Source organism: Microcaecilia unicolor, chromosome 3 (assembly GCF_901765095.1).
Source record: "Microcaecilia unicolor chromosome 3, aMicUni1.1, whole genome shotgun sequence".
Taxonomy (NCBI): domain Eukaryota; kingdom Metazoa; phylum Chordata; class Amphibia; order Gymnophiona; family Siphonopidae; genus Microcaecilia; species Microcaecilia unicolor.
Window position 1 is genome coordinate 235,414,831 of NC_044033.1, and position 26,647 is coordinate 235,441,477.

General features: G+C 41.9%; 1 protein-coding gene across 1 annotated transcript; it reads right to left on the reverse strand.

Annotated features, from left to right (window-relative positions):
• Window positions 1-1,654: 1,654 nt before the first annotated feature.
• Window positions 1,655-26,643, reverse strand: LOC115464447 (vomeronasal type-2 receptor 26-like). Its single transcript, XM_030194826.1, has 5 exons — window positions 26,485-26,643; window positions 20,973-21,770; window positions 8,837-9,064; window positions 7,877-8,003; window positions 1,655-2,583 (listed from the first exon to the last, which is right to left on the reverse strand). Exons 1-5 carry the CDS (start codon window positions 26,626-26,628, stop codon window positions 1,655-1,657), a joined length of 2,226 nt encoding a protein of 741 aa, XP_030050686.1. The 5' UTR covers window positions 26,629-26,643.
• Between the last annotated feature and the right edge of the window lie 4 nt (window positions 26,644-26,647).

Here is a 26,647-nt window from a genome sequence, read left to right on the forward strand (position 1 = left end):
AGAGGAGACAGGCTTTTTACCATACAAAGGTCGTTATTGTAGGAGCATCTTCACCCTATATAACAGCATTTGTATATATAGGTTGCTTGTGTGTGTAAACAGAAATTTCAGAAAAAACTCTCTTTACATATGGAGGACACAAGGATGCTGAGATTTCAGAGGGGCTCAGTTTGCTTGGGATTGATCATGATTTAGGTGTGTCTAAAATTTACACTTGTATTATCCATCTTCCCTAGAAAATATACATCCATGTTAAAAACTTTCCCCATTGGGTATGGCACTAGCTAAGGGACATGTATAGATTTTAAAAAGTGTTCATTTTGCCCTGGGCTTGACACAGGGGATTTATTTTATTTATTTATTGTGAACATTTATATCCCGCATAATCCCACCAAGGCAGGCTCTATGTGGCTTATAATGTTTGATGAAAAGTACAACATAATAGTACTAGTGCAAAGCAGAGAATAAAGTAGATGAGGGGAAGAGAGGGAACCAGCAGGGGAAAGGAAGGCGGAGATGCAGAAGATCAAGCAACTGAGGAGAGTGATCGATCACATAGGTAGGTCTTTAGGGATTTCTTGAATAGTCTGTGATCGGTAGTCTCTTTTAACGTTGATGGCAGAGCGTTCCAATAACGGGGACACTGGAAGCAAAATGAAGAGGCAAAGAGCAGCTTGTATCTTAAGTTTCTGCAGTTAAGAAAGTGGAGATTGAGATAGGTGCGGGACGACTTCTTGGAATTTCTGGGCGGGAGGTCGATCAGGCTGAACATATAGGCTGGAACGTCCCCGTATACAATCTTGTGGGTAAGAGCACAGACTTTGAATTCAATCCGTTCTTTGATTGGGAGCCAGTGGAGCTTCTCACGAAGGGGCGTTGCTGCCTCAAATCGAGATTTGCCAAATAGCAGCCTCGCCGCCGTGTTCTGCGCTGTCTGGAGTTTCTTAAGGGTGTGCTCCTTACAACCGGTGTAAATTCCATTGCAGTAGTCGAAAAGTACTATTAATTGTTCTTAATCCTCCACTGCATACTTTTGCCCCTCATTAAAAAAAATATATAGTCTCTACTTAATTGGCAGCATCTAGTCAATTTGATGTTCTGGATAACCTCAATGAACATGAATGAGATAGATTTGAAAAAAGATTTGTACTGCTACTTCTCATTTCTATAGCACTACAAGACATATGCAGCGCTGTACACATTATATGCAGGTACTTTCTCTGTCCCTAGAGGGCTCACAATCTAAGCTTTTTGTACCTGGGGCAATGGAGGGTTAAGTGACTTACCCAAGGTCACAAGGAGCTGCAGTAAGAATTTAAGCCAGGTTGCCAGGATCAAAGTCCACTGCACTAGCCATTAGGCTACTCCTCTACACACTGTATCCAAATTCTATTACTACTGCTACTATGACATATCATTTCTAATCAGATGTACACATATTAATTGTTGAAATCCTGAAAAGCTGACTTACTAGGTGCGTCCTGAGGAATCCTTTGAGAACCACTGATCAAAAAGGACCTCACAAATGATAGTTATAAGTTCAAATATGCAATTTATCCATTTAAGCAGAGGACTGGATATTCAGTGGTCATACCTAAATAAATTTCCACTGAATATTAAAATAAAGACAAACTGATAGCATATCAATTTATCTTTATTCTGTAGCATGTATTTCAATATTTCCTCCAGTAGGTTTTGTTAGATATTTCCTGCTGTTCCTATCAGGTTTTAGCAGAATAATGTAACACTTGGGGATAAAGATACAGCCTAGGAGTCCAGCACTAGAGGCCAGAATAGCAAATATCTCCACTGCCACCATGTACTTGCCCTTGGTGCTCAGGTACGTTGGGATGAAGGAGATCCAGACACTGCAGAACACCAACATGCTGAAGGTGATGTACTTGGCTTCATTGAACCTGTCAGGTAGATTTCTTGCTAGAAAAGCTACAATGAAGCTGAGACTGGCCAGAATTCCCAAATAACCCAGAACACAATAAAATGCAATTATAGATCCTTCATTACATTCAATTAATATCATTCCAGTTTCTGATTGCATATTAAGATATGGGAATGGCGAAGCAGTGAACAACCAGGCAAGACACAGAACAGTTTGAATAAGTGAACAGGAAAGAACTATAGAAACTGAGACCCTGGAACCCATCCATTTCCTCAGCTTGCTTCCAGGCTTGGTGGCATGAAAGGCTGTGACCACAGTGATGGTTTTTGCCAATACAGAGGAGAGAGAAATGGAAAAATTGATCCCAAAAGCAGTCTGTCTGAGAATGCAGGTCACCTTGTTTGGACAGCCGATGAATATTAATGAGCAGAGAAAGCAGAGCATGAGGGAGGTAAGGAGAATGTAACTGAGGTCCTGGTTGTTGGCTCTCACTAAGGGAGTGTCTCGGTAATTAATAAAGATTCCCAGGATGACAGCAGTGATCAGAAAGAAGAAAACGCTGATGGAAGTCAACACTATCCCCAAAGGCTCTTCATAGGACAGGAAGGTTATCACTTTGGGGATGCAGGCATCTCTTTTTTGATTGGGCCATTGGTCTTCTGGGCACTTCCAACAGGTGTCACCATCTAAGAATGAAGAATAGCATTATTTTTAGGACAATGAAAGTAGTTTTCTTATATTCTGGATAATTTTCTGTTGAAGCAATGGGAGAATGTTCTATACAGGAATGTAGGTGCTGATTGTCCTGGTATATACATTATGAGCCTAGAAGTTAGGTGCATCCCCTATGATAGTCATAGAGCTAGTGCGAATGATCACCCCTAAATGTAGGACATAAGCAAGTAACTGATAGTACTGTATATGTATAAACATATGTATGTTAAGTGTGAACCCCACCTACACTCTGCCCAGGATCTGCCCTATGCATTCCCATTGTGGAAATATGTGCTATGCAAGACCTGTGGATATTTACAAAATGGCATGTAGGTGTCCACTTGGCCTACACACTTGTATGTACACACATATATGCTGTTATTCTAAACATCTACCCCTGGATTCTATAAATGGTGCCCAAATTTGGGCCCCCCGAATTGTGATCAATCCTGATATCTGCACGCCAATAAATTATTTAATCAGCAGCTAACAAACAATTATTGATGTTAATTGGCTCTAATTTGGGTTTGCGCATGGATCTGGTTGTGCACAATGCCATAAATATTTGCACCCAAATCCTCTTGTGCAACCCAAAAGGGAGAATGTCTGTGGGAAGGGCATGGGTGGGTCAGGGGCATACCAAAGAATTATACGCAGGTTGCGCACTCAAGTTGTGCAACTGAAGCTATACCAGGTTTCTGTTGGTGTAAGTCCTCATGCCCAAAGTTGGGGTATCAGAATATGCACTAAGCACTATTCTCTAAAGACTGCTCAGCCCGGAGTGACCTTAGAATAGCACCGAGCATGAATTTTTCCTGGCACCTACTCTTTGGTGGAATTTACTGAATCTGTCCCATACTCATATAATGCAAGTGTACAAATTAGCAGCGTTTTCATAGAACTACTTTTTTAGTGCATGTGAATTCATGCATGTAGAGGATGATGTTATAAGAGGAAGTAGCCTAGTGGTTAGGGTGGTGGACTTTGGTCCTGAGGAACTGAGTTCAATTCTCACTTCAGGCACAGGCAGCTCCTTGTGACTCTGGGCAAGTCACTTAACCCTCCATTGCCCCATGTAAGCTGCATTGAGCCTGTCATGAGTGGGAAAGCGCAGGGTACAAAATGTAAAAAAAAAACCCCAAAAAAACCTAGTTAATAGAATACTGGCATACATGCAAATGCTAATTTTTATTCTATATTCAGGGGTGTCCAACCTCGACCCTCACCAGACCGGGTTGTCATGATTTCCCCATTGGATATGCATGAGATCTATTTGCATACAATGAAGGTAGGGGAGAGTACAAATAGATTTCATACATATTCATTGGGGAAATCCTGAAAACCAGACTGGATTGCAGTCCTAGAGGACCGAGGTTGGACAACCTTGTTCTATATAATAACACCTAAGTGCAATATATTACTAATTGGTGTAGAAAAATATACTTTAACAAGGGACTCCAAATATATCAAACATTATATGAAGACTACTCTTTTACGATATAATTCCTATAAATTTTATAAAAGGACCATCAGAAGGTGGCTAGAGTCTCGACATTCAGTTGCATCTCTTGACTGCAATGTTCTCACCCATTTACTTCATCAGTCCAAAGTATTTTTTAAAAACATTTTGTTAAGCTGATAGCTTCTTTTTTTTTCCTTTTTTTAATTGTTGTATTAATCCCATCACATTTATAATATCTTCAAAGAAGTATTTATTTCAAATATATTGTTCTTTTTTAGAAGCTTAGGTCCCCTTTTTACCAAGCTGTAGCAAAAGTGGGCCAGTGCTGGCATTAGTACGTGTTTTACACGCATGCCGAGGCCTCCCTTTACTGCAGCTGGTAAAAGGGAAGTCTTGCCTTCCTACAGGAAATGACCGTGCGGCAACTAAATCACTTGCCGTATGGCTATTTCGTGGGAAGACCTTAACACCACCCATTGAGGTAGCAGTAAGGGCTCCCAAGTTAACCCAGCAGTAACTGGGTAGCGTGCGGCACTCCCCGATTACCACTGGGTACACTACAATGAATGAATTTTTGTAGCTCTGGAAATGACGGTGCACTAGGGGTGGGAACTACTACTGGGCTGCTGCAGTAGCCCAGTGGTACTTCCTGTACAGCGAGTGGTAAGTCTGCATTGGGCTTACTGCCACTTAGTAACAGGAGCCCTTGATATCCAATCCAGTCATTCAATCCAACAACCCCATCCGACATAGCGCTACATTTCGCTAGTCCAGCTGCATCAGGGAATTCAAGGTTAATGATTAGCTTTTCTAATGTTGACAGAAGGAATGGTGCCGGGAAAAAACAGCTAATCATAACCCCGAATTCCCTGATGCAGTTGGATTAGCAAAACGTAGCGCTATGTCGGATGAGGTTGATGGATTGAATGACTAGATTGGATATTAAGCTCCTAAAAAGAACAATACATTTGAGATGAGTACTTATTTTAAGATATTATAAATGTGATGGGATAATAAGAATATTTAAAAAAGAAAAAAAAGAAGCTATCTGCTTAACAAAATGTTTTGAAAAAAATACTTTGACTGATGAAGAAAATGGGTGAGAACATTGGAGTCAAAAGATGCAACTGAATGCTACGACTGTAGCCACCTTCTGATGGTCCTTTTATAAAAATTGATAGGAATTATATCGAAAAAGGGTACTTTTCATATTGTACCTAAATGCAATGGTATGTCGTTTGAAAATCTAAGCAAAAGAATTTCAAGCCTAACTTTGGGCCCCGTTTACTAAGCTGTGGAATAGAAATATTGTCGGCAGCTACACAGCGCATGCTAATTTTGTGCATGCGCTAAAAATGCTAACGCACCTTGGTAAGCAGAGCCCTTTATTTGCAAACTTTTAACCTCCTAAATTAAGATGAATTTAAAAACCAGAGGTTTTTCAGTTTTCACATGTCAATTTTGGCAACTAGCACACGATTAGTGCAAAATCGTACTGTAGCTTAGATAATAGCTGCTACAGTGAACCACATATAATAAATAATCCAACTCCTAGAATTTTGTAATATGTCAAAAGCCGCACATATCTTGTGTTTGTCAGTGGTATAGCTTGTAAACAACATATAGAAAAGTGTGCCTGGCTGACACTCCAACACATAATTCATCCTTTTTTATTTCCTGTCTCCTTCTCTACTAACTCCTATATCTTTCCTATCGAAAATTGTAGATCTTTTCTTCTTTTACTGTCCCTTTGTTAGCTACATATCCACTTTCCCTTAACATTTCTCTCTCTCTCTCTGAGAATTATCTCTTTTTAATATATGTAAACCGCTCAGATGTTCTCACGATGGGTGGGATATCAAGACTTGAATAAACTTGGAAACGTGTGAGACACAGATATTGTCTCTTAATTCTATTATTTTATAAATACACAAAGGGGTCCATGTTGTATTTATAAAATATCACCTATATGCCCTCCTAAACTATGTATCCCCTTGTAATTTTAAACTCTGTCCATTCTGGTGTTGACAGAATCCAACATCTAGTGAGGCTTCTTTTAGGCTAGAGGCCATACATTTTATACATTTTTCTCTCATTCTCCAAAGAAAAATAATGCCAACCAAACTAGATTATTCAGAGTTTCTACAGATTTTCTCTCCTGCCTAATTTCCCAGAGATGAACCATCATGAATAATCTATAGCAGGCAAGATGGCAGCCTGAAGGGAGTAGAGAGAAGTCGCTCCTAAACTGACCTCTGCCTTCCTGGAGAATTGAAGATTTTCCTTCTTCCGTATACCTAAGAGGAGGGGCAGACAACACGCTAGCTCCGCGGCGCTTGTCTCGCCAATGGTGGGGGCGTTGGATCGTTTCTTTAGCCCAGGAACAACACTGGGATCCATGTCTTTGCTGCTGGAAAGCGCGGGGAGAGGTATGCCGCACCCCCAGCCTGAAGCAGAGTTATTGTTCAGTCCCGAGGTACGGATTCCTCCTCCTATGCCGGCGGGCGCATCAAGAAGGGACCAGGAAACCCTTAGTCCCCAAGAGGCAACAGGGCCTCTGGCGCGGGCTCCAACTCGAGTAATACAACGCCAGGCATTTCCGCACAAACTGCAGGTCACAGTGGAGAGAGTGCTCTTAATAAAAATAGTGCAACGAGAGAGACACAGCCGTCAAAGGAACCTGTTGCTGAGTTTGGCTTCTTAAGTAAGCCTTTCTTGCCCCCCCAAAAAACAGTTACAATTACTATAGACACTATTTGGGAGGCTGTAATGGGCTTAGAAACCTCTTTTTCACAAAAGCTTATTCCCTTAACTCAGCAATCTCAAATTCTATCGGAAAAAAATACCTAAATTAAAAGAAAAGATATCCACAATGGACAAAGAGATTGGGAATAATTCTAAAAACATACAAACTTGTCAACAAATTCAAGTAAACTTGATAAAAGAGAATAAGTATCTTCAGAATAAGATTGAAACCCTGGAAAATCAACAGCGTTCTAACACACTGAGATTAATAAAGTTTCCAAAACAGGTTTCAATTGCTCCTCTTATAACTTTTAAAAAATACTTAACTGAAATTCTGAAGATTCTAGACCATGCATATCCTCCAATTTCAAAAATTAATTATTTGTTACCTTATGTAAAAAAGGAATCCGAACAAGATGTAGGGACTGAAGTGCCCTTTGAGACTTTGGACTTGAATATAACTCAAACACTTGAAGATGATAATGTGGGTTTAACAGCAGCAACGTTAATAGTGACATTCATATTACAGCCTGATAGAGACTGGATATTGAAGCAATTTTTCCTCCATAGGGAACAGCTTTTTCTGAATTTCTTAAATTACGCCCAAAAGTTTTACAATTGGGCGCTCTTTTTTGGTTAAATTTCCCTTGTAAATGTGTATTAAAGCTAAACTCAGTTAAATATGCATTTTTTGATCCTGAACAATTAAGTTCCTTCTTAGAATCTAAGACAGCTGTGACACCTGCGTCACATCCAAGAGTTGTAATTCCTTCAACTCCGTAATTAGTAGTAATAGTCCTGGAATCTCTCTTCAAGCCTTCTAATCTTTATTGGTAGAATTCTCTTTACTATTTCCACTAATATTGTGAATTGCCTCTCTCATTGTGGACTGTAGATGAGTAAACTGATAAGTTACATTGAGTATTTGTGATAGAACTTGCTTTGATAATTGTCATCTTTTCTGTTTCAAGAACCGTTCTTGAATTAATTTGTAAATTCCTTAAAATAAAAATAATCTATAGCCATGCGCAGTCCACAAGTTCCAGGATATCACTTACCAGTTTGGTTGGAGATCTCTCCCTCTGGACAAGGAATACAGTCATAGCAGCAGATGGGATCTCCTTCCCTGGTTAATTTCCTGTAACCAAGAGGGCAGCCTGGGCTGCATCTGGACTGTGGAGGAGTCTGAGGATTGAGAAAACAAGCTAAATAGGTTTATTTGAGGTTTAGATGTTATTTTTATAATGCAGTGTTCATAAATTTTGTCTGTACACAATGAATGGATAGTACGGTTCTGCCACCGCTTTTCGGCACCAGCTATATAGATGGCCGGCCATCTATTTAGCTGGCGCCGTTTGATTATGCCCCTCCACATCTCATTGCATAAAATGGGACCTGTGCTAAAACAGCATGAGTTAGTGGTAAAATAATCCATCTTAATGGTAGCCCATGTTAATAACTTCCCCTCCTTAGTATGAAGAGTTTCAGAGCTGACATTGTGATGTCATAATGCCTCATTCCACCAATAAGAGCCAACCTCATCAGTGATGTCACAATGGCTTCATTATCCTATACTTAGCTCACTTTTATTACACATGACAATGATTTACATTTCTAGAAACATTTCTTTATTCTTAAAGGGGAAAGTTATCAACAAGGGATCCTGTTAAGATGTGTTATTTTACTGTTAACCTCAGTTATTAGTAACTAGGACTCATTGCATAAATTGAGACCTGAGCTAAAATAGCATAACATGACTGAACAGTAGCTGACAATGATAACTATGTGCCCTCAGTCTATTTGGCAATGGGTACAATTTGCCCAGACAATATGTTGGCCGAGCAAAATTTAACTGAGCAGAGGATATAGAATTTCAAAAGTAAAGATTTGTATATAGAACTCAGGAAGTTACCTGGACAAACTTTTGAATACTGACGTCAGCCAATCACATTGTAACTCTAACTCATTGTAACAAGACTCAGCACATTCATCATGCTCTAGTGTTACTTAATTCTGACCTGGGTGAAATCACTCTCCCATACGATCACCTTCTCATCAATGGTGAAATCCTGTCCAGGAGGAGCGTAGGGGTTATAACTACCGACAATTTCATTCCTCTGTGTTCCATTGGGTAGATAGACAATATTTATGATATTGTATCCAATGATGAGGTCTCCATTCTCATCAAAAGAAATCTCTTCACCAACACCATTCTTGAAGCGGACACTCTTCAGGTAATGATGTAGCTAACGAATGAAGGGTAAATGTTCAATAGTTCCAGGTTACCCATGTAATTTCAAGCATATATAAAAGCAAAGCAATGTCCATAGGTGCCTGGTATAAGAGGCTTGGACAGGCTAAGCCTCCCCTGCTGTGCTCTGAGAGGTTTAAATTGTTGATTTACCTCCATCCTCACAGCAGGAGCTACAGTGAAAGCCCTCTAGCCTTGTGTAACCAATTGTAGAAATTGGTTTATGGTTTGCTTACCTTACTGCTGGGAGAGCAGGGGGAGGGGGGGGGGGGGGTTGGCTGGGTTGCCAGGGAGAAATTTAACGAGGATGACTTCCTGACCTGCACTGAGAACAGATAGCAGCAGAATCGGACAACCAGACAACAAAGGTAGAAAAGATCATTTTATTTTCATTATAGTGTTTGGAATATGTCCACTTTGAGAATCAGGTGCTCAACATTAAAAGTTTATATTTATTTACTTATTTATGGCATTTTATCCCACATTAAACATGAATTAGGGTGTTTTGTGGCTCTACATGAGAATTGTGATGATATGATCCCTTGTTTCATATTGTTGACGGTCTGCATTTTCCGTATGGGTGGTATATTGGTGTATTAGGTTCTGCCCAGTGTAATATTTATGGTACAGTAAGGTTCTGAGTGTGTTTTTGCACAAAGTTGTGCATAGTGTTTTGCAGTTGAGCAATTGTGCTTAGAATATGCTTTGAGCAACCACTTTATTCTTTGACATATGATACATATCTAATATCTAAATTTAATAAAAGGTATTAATTGTGACTTTTATTTTTATTTATTTTTTTTCTGTGTGTTATCAGACAATTATGGATTTAAGCTCCACCCCTGGCCCCAACCCTAACCCCGCCCCCTTTAGCCTCCCCAAACAGTTGGGCCACCGACCGCCTATGGCAATGTCCCTTTTTAAAGTGATTCTGGAGAATAATTTTCATACTGACTGCATAGCTGCAAAGTCTGTGGATTTTTTCCTACCTGCAGACATTAGCTTTAAAATTCACCAAATTAAAAAATATCCACAGATGTTTGCAGCTGCTTTTCCTATAGGTTCTCTTCCATCTAAAACAAAATGGCTACTTTAGAAAGGAGAGAAATACATGCCTTGTTTCAAATCCCATCCTAACTCTGGGCCTCAGAATGCCTCTGTCAAATGTTGTTGAATTATGCATGCCGAGGATGTGCATAAAAAATATTAGGTGTATGCAATAAGACAATTTCCAAATGGCCCATTTACACAGGTAATAATTAATTGCACATATAACTTTGAGAATTTCCGTCTCCCTAGATAAACGTCTGTACAGAATTTACACAAGAAAAATATCACCGCACGACAACATTGTTTTTTTATCTACATATGTTGGTATTTCTCCATGTGCTTTGACATATGCAACTATATTTTCTTTTCTTTTGTGCACCGTGCATTCAAAGTTTTTATATTTTTATTTCTATATCTATATTTTTTTAACGTTACTATATTCTATCACTTTTTTGTATAATCTTACCGAGTGGGATATGTACTACATGATTTTACATATATAAATGATGGCATGTAAACGTTTTTGAATTCATTGACATGGTCATTTTTTATGTTGTGGTTTTATTTTATAACGTGATGTTCTTAAGTTAATTTGACATGGTTTATTCACATGTGTTTTGTATACACCTATGTTTATGGTTCATTTTTTTGATTCTTTTGTATAATTTTTAAACTTTTTATACCCCTGATGCAGGTCGTTTTAGGCCGAAACACGAGTCGTGTCGGGTCTCCCCAACTGTTTTAGAAGAACTTTTTAATAAAGACTTTGTTTGGACACCATCTGCAAGAGGTTGCTTTCCTTTGCTTTACTGTTTCAAGTTTGGCACTTTTCCTTCAAGTGGAGCAATTTGCCTTCTGTTTGTGAATGCCAAGAAAAATATCAGTCATTTACATACTGAGTTCAAACATCAGAGAAATTTAAACAGTGATGCATTTCCCCTTGTAATGTGAAAAATGTGAATACAGCAGATGTAGGTTCCATAAACCGACATATTCCAATCATATTTCTACTATTTTGTCTGCACATTTTACTTTTCTAATCATCTCAGCCCCAGACTTTGTTTTCCTGTTTTCTATTCCTAGAAAATCCTATCCATTTGTCATACCTTTTCTCTCCTCCTGTCTTCACTTCCTATCCTACATCCATCTTTCAATTTCAGCTTTTTTCAATTTATTTTTCTGCTTCTCTATCCACTCAGATTTCACCCCTCCTTCCCACTGTTTAGTCCTCAATTTCTCTCTTTTACTAACTAGATCGATCAACACTACTACATCGCTCTACAGCTTTCCATTTCCTTACCCCCAAGCCTCCTATTCATCTCTTTCTCTCCTCACCCAGTGTCTCACAAGCTTCCCCTTTTTCTCTGTCTCCCCCCCCCCACCACCACCACAATGTCCTGAATTTAAGCTTCTTTTCTTCACTTTTCCCTACAGCTTAGCATCTTCCTATCTTTATTCCACCATAATCCAATAGGTCCCCTTTTCTTCCCCTCCCCTCTGATTCATATCCAGCATTTCTCCGAGGACAAGCAGGCTGCTTGTTCTCACATGTGAGTCAACGTCCGCGTCGGCCCAGGAATCGACATTTTGCAAGCAAAATATAAAAAAAGTTTTGCCAGAGTCTTCTGGCGTGCATGCAGCATGCACCGTGCATGCACGGACTGATTTCCCGCCCGTCACGGGAGCGCGTTCCCAGTTTTCTTTTTTCCACATTGAGGTGCGGTAGGTTTTTATCTCCGTTCCTCTCAGGTCCAGGAAAAGAGTCTTCGTGAATTTTTCGCTATTTGTTCTTTATTTTATTTTTTTATTTCACTTCTGTCAGTTTTCACAAAAAAAAAAAAACGTAGTGTCTTTTAGATATCTTCACTTTTTAAAGTTTCCTTTGTTTTTTGACGCGGCCGGGTTATTCCCTTATTTTTTGTGCCCTTTTTTCTTTTAACAGGCACAATCGTGTCTTTTGATATCACCAGAGCTGTTTTTCCTTCCATGTCATCGAAGACACCCAGCGGCTTCAGACGTTGTACTCGGTGCAACCGGACCATCTCAGGTACCGATACCCATGCCTGGTGTATCCAGTGCCTTGGGCCCGACCATAGCCCAGCCGCTTGTAGTCTGTTTCTTCATATGAAGAAACTGACCCAAGCGTCTCAAGAAGCCCAACGAGAAGAGCTTTTTGGGGCTCGGTCCGTCCTTCGACATTGACATCGACATTGGTACCGAGGTCATCAGCGTCGACATCGACATCTAGTGAAGCATCGACGTCGGGAGCGGAGGTAATGGCTGCTGAAAGACCAATTCACGCTGGGAGCAGTGAGGCATCGAGAGGGTCTCCACCTGCCTCGAGGCCTCCTGTTTTGCAGGCCCCCCAGTACCGAGGAGGTGTGAGGATTCCGCGTCCTCCTCATCGGTACTGAGGAGTCTCGACGGGCGTCAAGCAAAGGTGAAGAAGCACAGTCATCGTTCTCCTTCGACACACTGTGCCGAGAGGATCGCTCCCTTTCTATTCAGGAAGTGACAATGCGTCGGTATTCTGGCAGCCCGGAACCTGTTTCTGAGCCTCGACAGATTCTGCCCCCGCAGCCTTGTCTGCCGGCGGCTCTCATTGCCGTGTAGAGGGTAAGCCTGTCTCTGGACAGCCTTTAGTTGTTTGCTTCATGAGAGGTTTGCTTTTGTTAAAGCCCCCTGTCAAACCTCCACCAGTGTCATGGGATCTCAACGTCGTTCTCACCAGCTGATGAAAGCTCCTTTTGAGCCACTGAATTCCTGCCATCTGAAGTACTTGACCTGGAAGGTCATTTTCTTGGTGACTGTTACTTCAGCTCGTAGAGTCAGTGAGCTTCAGGCCTTGGTAGTGCATGCACCTTATATCAAGTTCCATCACAACAGAGTAGTCCTCTGCACGCACACTAAGTTCCTGCCGAAGGTGGTGTCGGAGTTCCATCTGAACCAGTCAATTGTCGTGCCAACATTCTTTCCCCGTCCTCATACCCGCCCTGGTGAAAGCAGTTTGCATACCTTGGACTACAAGAGAGCATTGGCCTTTTAAGTGGAGCGGACAAAGCCCTTCACAGTCTGCCCAGTTATTTGTATCCTTTGATCCCAACAGGTGGGGAGTTGCTGTCGGAAAACACACAGTCTCCAATTGGCTAGTAGATTGCATTTCCTTCACTTATGCCCAAGCTGGGCTGACTCTAGAGGGCCATGTGATGGCTCATAATGTTAGAGCCATGGCTGTGTCAGTGGCTCACTTAAAGTCAGCCTCCATTGAAGAGATTTGCAAGGCTGTAACGTGGTCATCAGTCCACACATTCACATCTCACTACTGCCTTCAGCAGGATACCCAATGTGACAGTCAGTTTGGGCAGTCAGTGCTGCAGAATCTGTTCGCGGTTTAGAATCCAACTCCAGCCCCCTAGACCCATTTTTGTTCTGTTCCAGGCTGTATTCTCAGTTAGTTGTTTATGGTTTCAGGTCAATCTATGTTATGCCCTCGCCATTGCAAGGCCCTATTAACCAATGTTCATTGTTTTGAGTGAGCCTGGTTGCTTGGGATACCCCACATGTGAGAACAAGCAGCCTGCTTGTCCTCGGAGAAAGCGAAGATACTTACCTGTAGCAGGTATTCTCCGAGGACAGCAGGCTGAATGTTCTCACAAACCCGCCCACCTTCCCTTTGGAGCTGTTATTTGCTTCTTTTTATGCTTTTTGATTTAACTGAGGGAACGCGCTCACGTGACGGGCAGGAAATCAGTCCACACATGCGCTGTGTGCGTGGTTTGCGCGCCAGAAGACTCTGGCAAAACTTTTTTTATATTTTGCTTGCAAAATGCCGATTCCTGGGCTGATGCGGACGTCGACCCACATGTGAGAATAATCAGCCTGCTGTCCTTGGAGAATACCTGCTACAGGTAATTATCTTCGCTTTATCTTTCTCTTCCCTTCCCCTGCTCTGTGTCCAACATTTCCCCTTCCTTGTCCCCCCCCCCCCCCCCCAAGGTGCTCAGATCCTTTATCTTCTCTCTTCCCCCCCCTTCCAACCCTTCCCCTTCTAGCTGTCTCTATTGCTTCCACTGTTGCCAAGATACTTGAACGCGCCAAGCCGTTACCTTGATTTTTTCTCCTCTTACGCCATTCTCGATCCGCTTCAATCTGGCTTTCACCCCCTACACTCAACAGAAACGGCACTATCTAAAGTCTGCAATGACCTGTTCCTTGCCAAATGCAAAGGCCACTACTCCATCCTCATCCTCCTCGACCTATCCGCCGCTTTTGACACTGTCAATCACAATTTACTTCTTGCCACTCTGTCCTCATTTGGGTTCCAGGACTCTGTCCTCTCCTGGTTCTCCTCTTATCTCTCCCACCGTACCTTCAGAGTACATTCTCATGGTTCTTCCTGCACCCCCATCCCGCTCTCTGTTGGAGTTCCTCAGGGATCTGTCCTTGGTCCCCTTCTTTTTTCAATCTACACCTCTTTCCTGGGCTCCCTGATCTCATCTCACAGTTTCCAATATCATCTTTATGCCAACGACACCCAGCTTTATCTCTCCACACCAGACATCACTGCGGAAACCCAGGCCAAGATATCAGCCTGCTTATCCGACATTGTTGCCTGGATGTGAAGCGTTTGTTTACGCTTTCTAACAATAATAGAACCAGGGGACACAAGATGAAATTAGAATGTGTTAGGTTTAAAACAAATCGGAGAAAGTTTTTCTTTACTCAGCGCATAGTTAGACTCTGGAACTCATTGCCGGAGAAGGTAGTGAGGGCAGCTGGCCTTGCTGAGTTTAAAGGGGGTCTGGACAGATTTCTGAAGGAAAAGTCCATTGATCGTTATTAAATTTTGGGTTTTTTTGCCAGGTTCTTGGGGCCTGGATTGGCCGCTGTCGGAGACAGAGTTCTGGTCTTGATGGACCTTTGGTCTTTTCCCAGCGTGGCAGTGTTTATGCGCTTATGTGCTTATGGATGTCCAACCGCCACCTGAAACTGAACATGGCCAAGACCAAGCTTATTGTCTTCTCACCCAAACCCACTTCTCCTCTCCCTCCACTCTCTATCTTAGTTGATAACACCCTCATCCTCCCCGTCTCATCTGCCCACAACCTCGGAGTCATCTTCGACTCCTCCCTCTCCTTCTCTGCGCATATCCAGCAGATAGCCAAGACCTGTCACTTCTTCCTCTATAACATTAGCAAAATTCGCCCTTTCCTGTCTGAGCACACCACCCGAACTCTCATCCACTCTCTCATTACTCTCGCCTTGACTACTGCAACCTACTCCTCACTGGCCTCCCACTTAGCCATCTATCCCGCCTTCAGTCCATTCAGAACTCTGCTGAACGTCTTATCTTCCGCCTGGATCAATATACTCATATCACCCCTCTCCTCAAGTCACTGCACTGGCTTCCGATTAGGTACCGCATACAGTTCAAGCTTCTCCTACTAACCTACAAATGCACTCGATCTGCAGCCCCTCCCTACATCTCTACCCTCATCTCCCCCTACGTTCCTACCCGTAACCTCCGCTCTCAAGACAAATCCCTCCTTTCAGTACCCTTCTCCATCACAGCCAACTCCAGGCTCCGCCCTTTCTGCCTCGCCTCACCCCATGCTTGGAATAAACTTCCTGAGCCCATTCGCCAGGCCCCCTCCCTTCCCATCTTCAAATCCTTGCTCAAAGCCCACCTCTTCAATGTCGCCTTCAGCACCTAACCACCATACCTCTATTCAGAAAATCTAGACTGCCCCAACTTGACATTTCGTCCTTAGATTGTAAGCTCCTTTGAGCAGGGACTGTCCTTCTTTGTTAAACTGTACAGCGCTGCATAACCCTAGTAGCGCTCTAGAAATGTTAAATAGTAGTAGTAGTCACCCTACCTATATATCTGGCCTTTGAGAACATACATATTCTTAAGGTGTTGATGGCTGATCAGTTCTGTGGCTACTACTAATCATTTCTATAGTGCTACTAGACATATGCAGCACTGTAAACATTATATACAGGTATTTTCTCTGTCCTTAGAGGGTTCACAATCTCAGTTTTTGTACCTGGGGCAACGGAGGGTTAGATGACTTGCCCAAGGCACAAGGAGCTGCAGTGGGAATTGAACCCAGGTTGCCAGGATCAAAGCCTGCTGCCAAGGCCACTCCTCCTCCTCCTTCTATGAGGATTTTGAGAGCTACTCTATAAGAGGTCTCCTAGTTTGATCCTATCACAGAAAGGAATGTAGGCATCTATTTATGTTAACAATAGTGCTGGTATAAGTGCTTGTAGGGAGTTGTGGAAGATTCATGGGTGGAGGGGCATAATTGAATGGGACGCCCAAGTTTTTCTAAGGACGTCCTCGCAGGACGTCCCTGTGAAGGGGCGGAGAAACCCGTATTATCGAAACAAGATGGGTGTCCATCTTTTGTTTCAATAATACGGTCGGGGACGCCCAAATCTCAACATTAAGGTCGACCTTAGAGATGGTCGTCCTTAGAGATGGACGTCCTCGGTTTTTGATGATAATGGAAACCGAGGACGCCCATCTCAGAAATGACCAAATCCAACTCATTTGGTCATGGGAAGAGCCAGCATTCATAGTGCACTGGTCCCCCTCATATGCCAGGACACCAACCGGGCACCCTAGGGGGCACTGCAGTGGACTTCACAAATTGCTCCCAGGTGCATAGCTCCCTTACCTTCAGTGCTGAGCCCCCCAACCCCCCCCCCAAAACCCACTCCCCACAACTATACAACACTACCATAGCCCTAAGGGGTGAAGGGGGCACCTACATGTGGATACAGTGGGCTCACATTTACCACCACAAATGTAACAGGTAGGGGGGGATGTGCCTGGGTCCGCCTGCCTGAAGTGCACTGCACCTATCAAAACTGCTCCAGGGACCTGCATACTGCTGTCAGGGAGCTGGGTATGACATTTGAGGTTGGCATAGAGGCTGGGAAAAAATATTTTTAAAGTTTTGTTTTTAGGGTGGGAGGGGGTTAGTGACCACTGGGGGAGTAAGGGGAGGTCATGCCCGATTCCCTCCGGTGGTCATCTGGTCAGTTCAGGCACCTTTTTGAGGCTTGGTCACAAGAAAAAATGGACCAAGTAAAATCGGCCAAGTGCTCATCAGGGACACCCTTCTTTTTTCCATTATGGGCCGAGGATGCCCATGTGTTAAGCACGCCCCAGACCCGCCTTTGCTACGCCTCCAACATGCCTCTGTGAACTTTCGTCGGCCCCGCGACGGACTGCAGTTGAGGACGCCCAAAATTGGCTTTCAATTATGCCAATTTGGGTGACCCTGGGAGAAGGACGCCCATCTCCCGATTTGTGTCGAAAGATGGGCGTCCTTCTCTTTCGAAAATAAGCCTGATAGGGTTAGATTCTGTAAATGGTGCCCAAAGATAGGCCCCGGAATATTCATGCTCGTATTCTGTAAAGGGCGCTCTGCACAGAATGGTCTTTACAGAATACTGGGGCTCATTCAATGCTTAATTTTGGGCACAAGCATGTATGCCTACCTAAAGCTGGTATAAATGCTTGTGCCCAGCTAATTGCATTTAAGCACACAAATAATATGCGAATTCTTCTGCTCAGCGTGTGCTGGTAGCCAAAAAAGCAAACAGGATGCTAGGAATTATTAGGAAAGGGATGCAAGATAAGACCAAGAATATTATAATGCCTCTGTATCACTCCATGGTGCAAACTCACTTTGAGAACTGTGCTCAGTTCTGGTCGCCATATCTCAAAAAAGATGTGGAGGGGCATTTTCGATACAACGTCTAAATCAGAATTTGGACATTTTACAAAAACATCGAAAATTCTGAACAGGAAAGAAGGTCATTTTCAAAAAAGATAGACGTCTATCTTTTGTGTTCGAAAATACTATGGACGCTTGTGATTTGGACTGTGTTTTTTTTGGTCCATTTTCGATCAAAAAACATCCAAATGCAAAACATCCAAAACAGAGGAGGAGTGGCTTAATGGTTAGTGCAGCAGGCTTTGATCCTGGCAACGTGGGTTCAATTCCCACTGCTGCTCATTGTGACTTTGGGCAAGCCAAATGCCCAAGGGGCATTTTTGGCTATGACATCTAAGTCTGAATTTGGACTTTTTTTGTAAAACGTCCAAAATCAGAACAGGAAAGGTCATTTTCTAAAAAAAAGTCAATCTTTTCCTTTTGAAAATGCTGTTTGGAAAAACATTTTGTGATTTGGACATTTTATTGTTTGGTCCATTTTCAAGCAAAAAAACGTCCAAATGCAAAATGTACAAAATACACAAGAAAATCTACAAAAGAGTGAAACCATTCACATGTTCTAAGTGTGGTAAACGCATTGGTTGTAATGTAAATCTCAAAGCACATCAGAAAGTCCACATGGGAGAGAAACCATTTGCATGTATAGAGTCTGGTAAAAACTTTGGTCAGAAGGTAAACCTCACAATGCATCAGAGAATACACACAGGAGTGAAACCATTTACATGTCCTGAGTGTGGTAAAAGCTTTGGTTGGAAAGAAAGCCTCACACAGCATCAGAGAATCCACACAGGGATGAAACCATTTACATGCACTGAGGAGGTAAAAGCTTCAGGACAGGTAATTAGGGAATGTACACTATTGCTATGAAGTATGGAAAAATAGCACTCTGGTATTTAGATATATATATAATGAGACCTCCTGTTATCTATATATCTGCATTCAAAGCCCAAATTTACTGATAAATAATAGACACAAGGCTCAGATGTTATTAAAAAATAAGCTTGGCATCAGGTAGAACAGTGTAAAAGTGACTTCCCAGGAAAGCAAGAGGGCATCCTTGGGGGCACTGTAGTGGACTTTATAAAATGCCCTCAGGTACACATCTCACTATTGCTCCCTTACCTTGTCTGCTGAGCCCCCCCCCCAAACCCACCCAAAACCCACTACCCCCAACTGTACACCACTACCATAGCCTTTACAGGTGAAGGGAGTACCAATATGTGGATACAGTGGGTTTCTGATGGGTTTTGGAGGACTCACAGTTTCCTCCACAAGTGTAACAGGTAGCGGGGAGGTAGAAGCCTGGGTCCAACTGTCTGCAGTGCACTGCACCCAACACTAGACTACTCCAGGAACCTGCATGCTCTTCTAATGGACCTGAGTATAACATCAGAATCTGGCAAGTAATATTTAATCACATTTTTTGGAGGTGGGAGGGGGTTAGTGACCACTGGGGGGAGTAAGGGCATTTTTTTGTGTGGAGTGGAGGAGTAGTCTAGTGGTTAGTGCAGTGGACTTTGATCCTGGGTTAGTGGGTTCAATTCCCACTGCAGCTATTCATTGTAAAAACAGATCTTGCTCAAAACATCTAAATTGTAGTCCTGGACATTTTTGTTTTGTTCCATTATGGATGAAAGATGTCTAAGTCTTAGGAACGTTCAAGTCCCACTTTGAACATGCCCCTGGCACGCCCCTTCAGATTTAGATGTCCTTCTGACAGACTTCAGAGAAAAACGTCTAAAAAAGGTTTCAAAAATACTGATTTGGACGTTTTTGTGAGATAAACATCCAAATGCAGACATGTCACTTTTTGGATGGTTTTCTCATTTGAAAATGAGCCCCGTGATAGTGTAATTAGAAAAGTTTCCAAGAAGAGCAACAAAAATGATAAAAGGGATGGAGGTCCTCTCATATGAGGAAAGGCTAAAGAGGTTAGGGCTCTTCAGCTTGGAAAAGAGACGGCTGAGGGGGGATATAATTGAGGTCTACAAAGTCTTGAGTGATGAAGACGAGTAGAAGTTAATCGATTTTTTTCACTCATTCTAAAAGTACAAAGACTAGGGGAAAGTCAAGGAAGTTACATGGAAATACTTTTAAAGCAAATAGGAGGAAATATTTTTTTAACTGAATGAATAGTTAAGCTCTGGAATGCTTTCACAGAGGATATGGTAACAGCAGTTTGCATATTTAGGTTTAAAAAAGGTTTGGGCAAGTTCCTGGAAGAAAAGTCCATAGACTACTATTGAGACAGACAAGGGAAGATACTGTTTGCCCTGGGATTCGTAGAATGAATCTTGCTACTATTGGGATTTCTGCAAGGTACTTGTGATCTGGATTGGCCACTGCTGAAAGCAGGATACTGGGCGAGATGGACCATTGGTCTGACCCAGTATGGCTATTCTTAAATTCTTACGTTCTTAATCTATAACATTTGCCTAATTTCTGGGAATATCCCTGACCCAGCCATGCCCGTCCTATGACCACATCATCTTTGGAGTTACGTGCTATGAAATCTAGGCATGCAGCATAGAGTAGATCCACTCCTAATCAATGCTAATTAAGAGCTTGTTAACATCAATAATTGATTGTTATTGCCTAATTAACTAATTAGTTTGTACGTGAATCTGTGATCTGGACCAAAATTTGCGCATCCAAGTTTGGATGACTTTTATAGAATCTGGTGGGTAACTTATAGTATCTCTAAGTTTCATGCCCAACTGTGGACCCCGCCAAAACCCTGCCCATGTTTATCTTTATTGTTGTACTTGATATGCTGCCACTGCTAATAAAAGATCAAAGCAGATTAAAAATATTAAAAATCTCAGGAAAAAGAAGGACAGAGGTCAGTCAGCACATCAGTGAGGTGGATTTCCACCTGCAAACTAAGCACTGTTAAAGATATATGCATATTTAGATGGATTATAGCGGATATATGTATATACACACATATACACCCATATTCTAATCATTTACACATACATCTGACTCATAAATCCTAGTACCTGTTATTGAATTTACCGCTTAATATATCCACAGCACCCTGTCTTCTCCTCCTCTCCTCCTCTGTGCTGTGATCAATTCTCTAACAAATAACCTTACCTTCCAGGGCAAATAATCCAACAACCTCCTTTCTCCATTCCACATAGTATCATTTCCAAAACCAGATGTGATCATGTCATGCAGAGCGTGTGCCAGGACATTCACAGCATTGTACACACTGTAGCTGCTCCCCAAGTATTTGGTGTAACAATGTGATGCATGGAATATTGCTTCATTAGTGGCACAAGATCTTCTGATGCTCTTTTGGCACTGGCTGTCACACAGGTCCATCCACCATGACAAAGTGTATAAATCATTTGGAAGCAGGATAGGATTCACCTCACGGACAAATTTTGAAAAACTTGGAATATTCTTCTTTGCAGCTGTGAATGCCAAGGTGTTGTTCTTCACACTCATGCCCAATGGATAAATCGAGATAAAGTCCTGCTCATATGTGGTAATCCAGACTTTTTTATTTAATAAAGTATAATAATAATTTCCTTTCCTAAGTATATTCCAGATATAATCCCTACTACAATAGAGAATGATCACACTAGTTGATGATGAATTGATTCTCTCATAAAATTGTGAGTAATCAGTTGTCATAACATTGTCACGATTGAAGATTTCTTCAAATGCAATGCAGCCTCCATTCTGCTCAATCCCTTCTTTCAGGATCTGGATAGCCCTATGGCTCTTATCTTCATAACATGCAATGACACCAATCCAGCTCCAGCCAAAATGTTTCAGTAACTTCACTATTCCAGCACAGAGGTGCAGCTCACTGGGGACAGTTCGGTAAAAATGAGGAAATTTAGCAGTGTCACTCATAAAAAGATTCTGAGAAGTGAAACTGATCTGGTGAGAAAAAGATAATTAATGCATAACTATCTTTGCCATTTTCCACAGCATTTGAAATCTGATATATTTAAAACAGTATTTTGCACAGAAGGGTAGAGGGCTAAAAGTGAGAGGTGATAAAATCACCTTGGTATTACAGCTGGGTTGAGATCTGATGGAAAGGTGGAAACTCAATCAGCATTAAGCAACAGAGGGGTACTTTTTCTACTCTCTTCAGAGCTTGAAAGCTTGTAGATACTTTGCAGACGAATCTCTGCAGGTCTAGGTTCCTCCTGAGGCATTCCTCAGCAAGAAACAACATTTCATCTGTTCTTGGAGCACCTTCCACAAACAGATGTACAGAAGACTACAGATGTGGAATTTATTTATTTATTTGATACTTGTATCCCACATTATCCAAATACAATTATTCAGCTCTATTTAGCTTACATAAGTAATAAACAGCACTAATTAATGTATAATGCATGTTATGAAAACTGTAAGAGTTAAAGGAACATTACTGAAAAAGTAGCAATGAGGAGAAAGATCTTGGCTATAACCAATTTCAACATCTAGTGAAGGAACTTATAGAAAATAAAAGCCTTCAATCATTTGCAAAAGGTCAGAAAGTTATTGAGCTGTAGTATTTCCCTTGGGATAGAATTCCACCATTTAGTGGCTAAATGAGAAATAAAATCTCAAGTTAGAGTGGATTTGTATTTGATATTTTTGTAATTAGGAAAGTGTAGAATAAGATAATCCTTTGCAGTTAAAGTTGAGTTTTGAGTTGGGAGAGATCTATCATGTCACACATATAGTCTGGATCCATCCTGTAAATTATTTTGTAGTAATTGCTTCATGAGAAAGTACTTGTGTCTCCAAGCAATACTCTATGGAGACCTATCCAAAAGTCTTGAAGGCTCTTTTACTTGCCCAAAAATTCCCTCCTCTTTGCCTTGATCCACCTCACCTTATAAAAGAAGGCAGTGTGAATCCAGGTCTGCCGCAACCTTATTGAGAGAAGAAAAAGAAGAGGAAATTCCTTCTCTATGAAATAAAACACAACCAAGAACTAATGAGCCAAGGAAGCACTGGAAGTAAATATATAGTAGATATTTGTTAGTACAAAGAATTAGCCTTGGATATCAATGCTGCTCCATATCACTACTACTTATCATTTCTATAGCGCTACAAGGCATACGCAGCGCTGTACACCATACACAAACAAGACAGTCCCTGCTCAAAGAGCTTACAATCTAGATAAGACAGGTAGACAGACAGAACAATTAAGGGTAAGGGAAAGGAAAGGGAATAAAGAGGAGGATAAAAGGACAGGGCAAGTGAGTAGTGGTTAGGAGTCAAAAGCAGTGGTAAAGAGGTGGGCTTTAAGTTTGGACTTGAAAACGGCCAAAGACGGGGCAATGTGTGCACTGTAAAACTAACCAAGGAGAAACAACAGAACAAAAAGGTGAATGACCAGAGAAGTACCAAGCAAGGGATATTTGTTAGACATTCATGTGAAAAAATATATACAGTCCATAGAGATCTATAAAATCTATAAAAAGATGTAATATCAAGACTCGATGCAGTCCTGCATTTCGGCATGCAGTGCGCCTGCCTCAGGAGTCTCAACTTCTGTAAACAACATCAAAACATAAACATAAGTTTATCCATGATGAATTGTAAGCCACATTGAGCCTGCAAAGAGGTGGGATAATGTGGGATACAAATGCAATAAATAAATAAATATAAAGCTAATCAGCGCTGTTAATTGGATGTTAACAAGTAATTATCAGCACTAATTGGCATTACAATTTAAGCTCACAACTCGCTAAGGAGGAGATTCTATATTTGGCACCTAAGAAATTAGTTCTGACTAAGCATGTTCTATAATCGATGCCTAGATTTAGGCACCGATTATAGAATATACTTAGTTTATATTTCAGCACCTAAATCTACGTGCATCCATTTACACCAACGAAAACTTGGTGTAAATCCCTGCATGTTGATCTAGGTTCACGAGGTCATATTCTATAACTAGGCGCATAAATTTTGGAAACCCATAAAATGCCCATTTTCCCACCCATAACCATGCCCCCTTTTTGCCTGAGCACTTTAGAAGTTTAGCACATATTGTTACAGAATATGCTTAGCAAGTTGAACGCCTAAATTCTAATCAGTGCCAATTAATGCTCATTATTGCTTGTTAATTGCTATTATCAGCTCTCATTAGCTTGTTAAGTTACATGTATTGTTATAGAATCCACATAGATTTCAGCGCAATTCTCTAGGCGCACTATATAGAATCCAGGGGTAAGTGTATTCTGTAACATGATGCACATAAATTCCAAGTTGCATAGTTGAAAAGGGGGTGTGGAATGGATGGGTCATGGGCATTTTGAAAATCTATGCACATAATCACGATCAATTACCTAAACTTCCAAAAAACCTAAAGACCCACCTCCTAAGGAAGTTCATCAACACAGAACCAACTTAAACATCCAGACCATCGAAACACAACCTAAATATTCACAAAAACAGACAACAACAATGCAAACCTTTTTACTGCCCAATCCATCCCATACATACTGTAAACACAGACTATCCAGCTTATTTTCGAAAGAGAAAGACGCCCATATTTCAACCCAAATCGGGAGATGGGCATCTTTCTCCCGTGGGCGAACAAATCGGTATAATTGAAAGCCGATTTTGGTCGTCTTCAACTGCACTCCATCGCAGGAATGAACAAAGTGGACAGGGGCATGTCGCAGGCGTGGTGAAGGCGGGACTGGGGCATGGTTATCGGCGAGGAGAGATGGCATCTTTAGCTGATAATCGAACCAAGAAGAGCATTTTTGACGAGAATTTGGTCCACTTTATTTGGACCCTTTTTTTCAGGTCCAAGTACCCAAAAAAGTGCCCCAACTGACCAGATGACCACCGGAGGGAATCGGGGATCACCTCCCCTGACTCCCCCAGTGGTCACTAACCCACTCCCACCAAAAAAAAACCCACTTTACAAACTTTTTTCCCAGCCTGTATGCCAGCCTCAAATGCCATACCCACCTCCATGACAGCAGAATGTGTTCTATCCTCTGACAGCCTTTCCCTGGTTCTGATGTGGCTCTCGGGTGAGTGTGACACCTTTTCTGTTATGCACACTGCAGAGTCACATCAGCAATGCATTGTGGTGGGTGTAGGGTATTGGGCTCCGTGATTCCACTAGCTTGTGTTAAATGCTCACGATATTGGTAGTTGGTAGGCTCTACTCCCATGGTGCTTTTCCCTCTGATTACTGGATCAGAGTGTGCCCTGTTTTGTTTCCGGTAGTCCATGAGGTAGTGGCCATTTTTGTAACACAGTTTTAGCTCCCTTTCATGTGTTACCCACGTTACTGAAAGTGGGCATTGTACACCATTCTGCCAGCTCTGACCTACTGCTAATCTCAGTACCAGGGAGACTCTTTGCCAGTGGGGCACAACCTCTGATCTGCAGTTAACTGTGAGTAAACGTGCTTATTCCAATAAAGGACGTTTTCGGAGAGATTAGTCTTCAGGTGTAAACTGGTGTGGCAAGGTTCTACAGCAGCAACAAGTCCTAGAGGCCTGCGTGTATGCAGGTCCCTGGAGCACTTTTAGTGGGTACCGCAGTGCACTTCAGGCAGGCGGACCCAGGCCCATCCCCCCTACCTGTAACACTTGTGCTGGTAAATGGGAGGCCTCCAAAACCCACTGTACCCACATGTAGGTGCCCCCTTCACCCCTAAGAGCTATGGTAGTGTTGTACATTTGTGGGTAGTGGGTTTTGGGGGAGGGGGTTGGGGGCTCAGCACCTGTGGTAAGGGAGCTATGCATGTGGGAGCTGTTTCTGAAGTCCACCGCACTGACCTCTAGGGTGCCCAGTTGGTGTCCTGGCATGTCAGGGGGGCCAGTGTACTATGAATCCTGGCCCCTCCCACGACCAAATGGCTCGGATTAGGACGTTTTTGAGCTGGCCGGTTTTAGTTTCCATTATCGCTCAAAAAACCCCGCCCAGCTCAGAAACGAACAAATCCATGGCATTTGGTCCATACAAACCGTATTTTCGAAACAAAAAAAAGACATCCATTTTTTTTCGAAAATACGGTCTGTCCTTCCTCTTCACATACCCATTTTTGAACATAGACGCCCATGGAGATAGGCGTTTGCGTTTGATTATGCCCCTCCACATAATCTCTAATCAATTGTACTAAGCACTCTGTATTCAATTACTCCAGAATCTATAACCATCTCTCTGGGAACATGTAAGCCACATTGAACCTACCAATAGGTGGGAAAATGTGGGATACAAAGGCAATAAGTAAATAAATAAAAATTATTATAGAATACACCCGCTTTTCACCTAATTTAGATGTTGAGATTTATACCAAATAAAACATGGCTTAATTGGACGCGACCAAATTTGGTTGTGTGGAGAGGTGCTCATTGTATTCTATATACCGCATGGAAAGTTAACCCTATTATATAAAATTTAGGTCTATTTTAGAGAATACGCCTAGACATGTTTTTTACTGTGCACATTTTTCAGGCATCATATCTAGCCCTATGCATGCACAAACTGGTAGCCAATGCAGATCCCTAAACAATGTAATTGGTCCATAGATAATAATTTTGGAATAATTTGACAGAGGATCATGTTCCATAAGGTTGGGTTATGCAATATTGTATAAAATAATATTAACAATCCCCCTCACCTGTGGGTAGTGGTATATACTGAATATATTGTATATATGAATTGATTCCTCCACTGGAAGACCTTCAATGATTGCAGCCAGTGTGCCAGATGATTCACATTTATAATTAGGGATCCAGGTTTCCATTCCTGAAAATATTTTCATGGCAGCCTGAAGTGTTAGG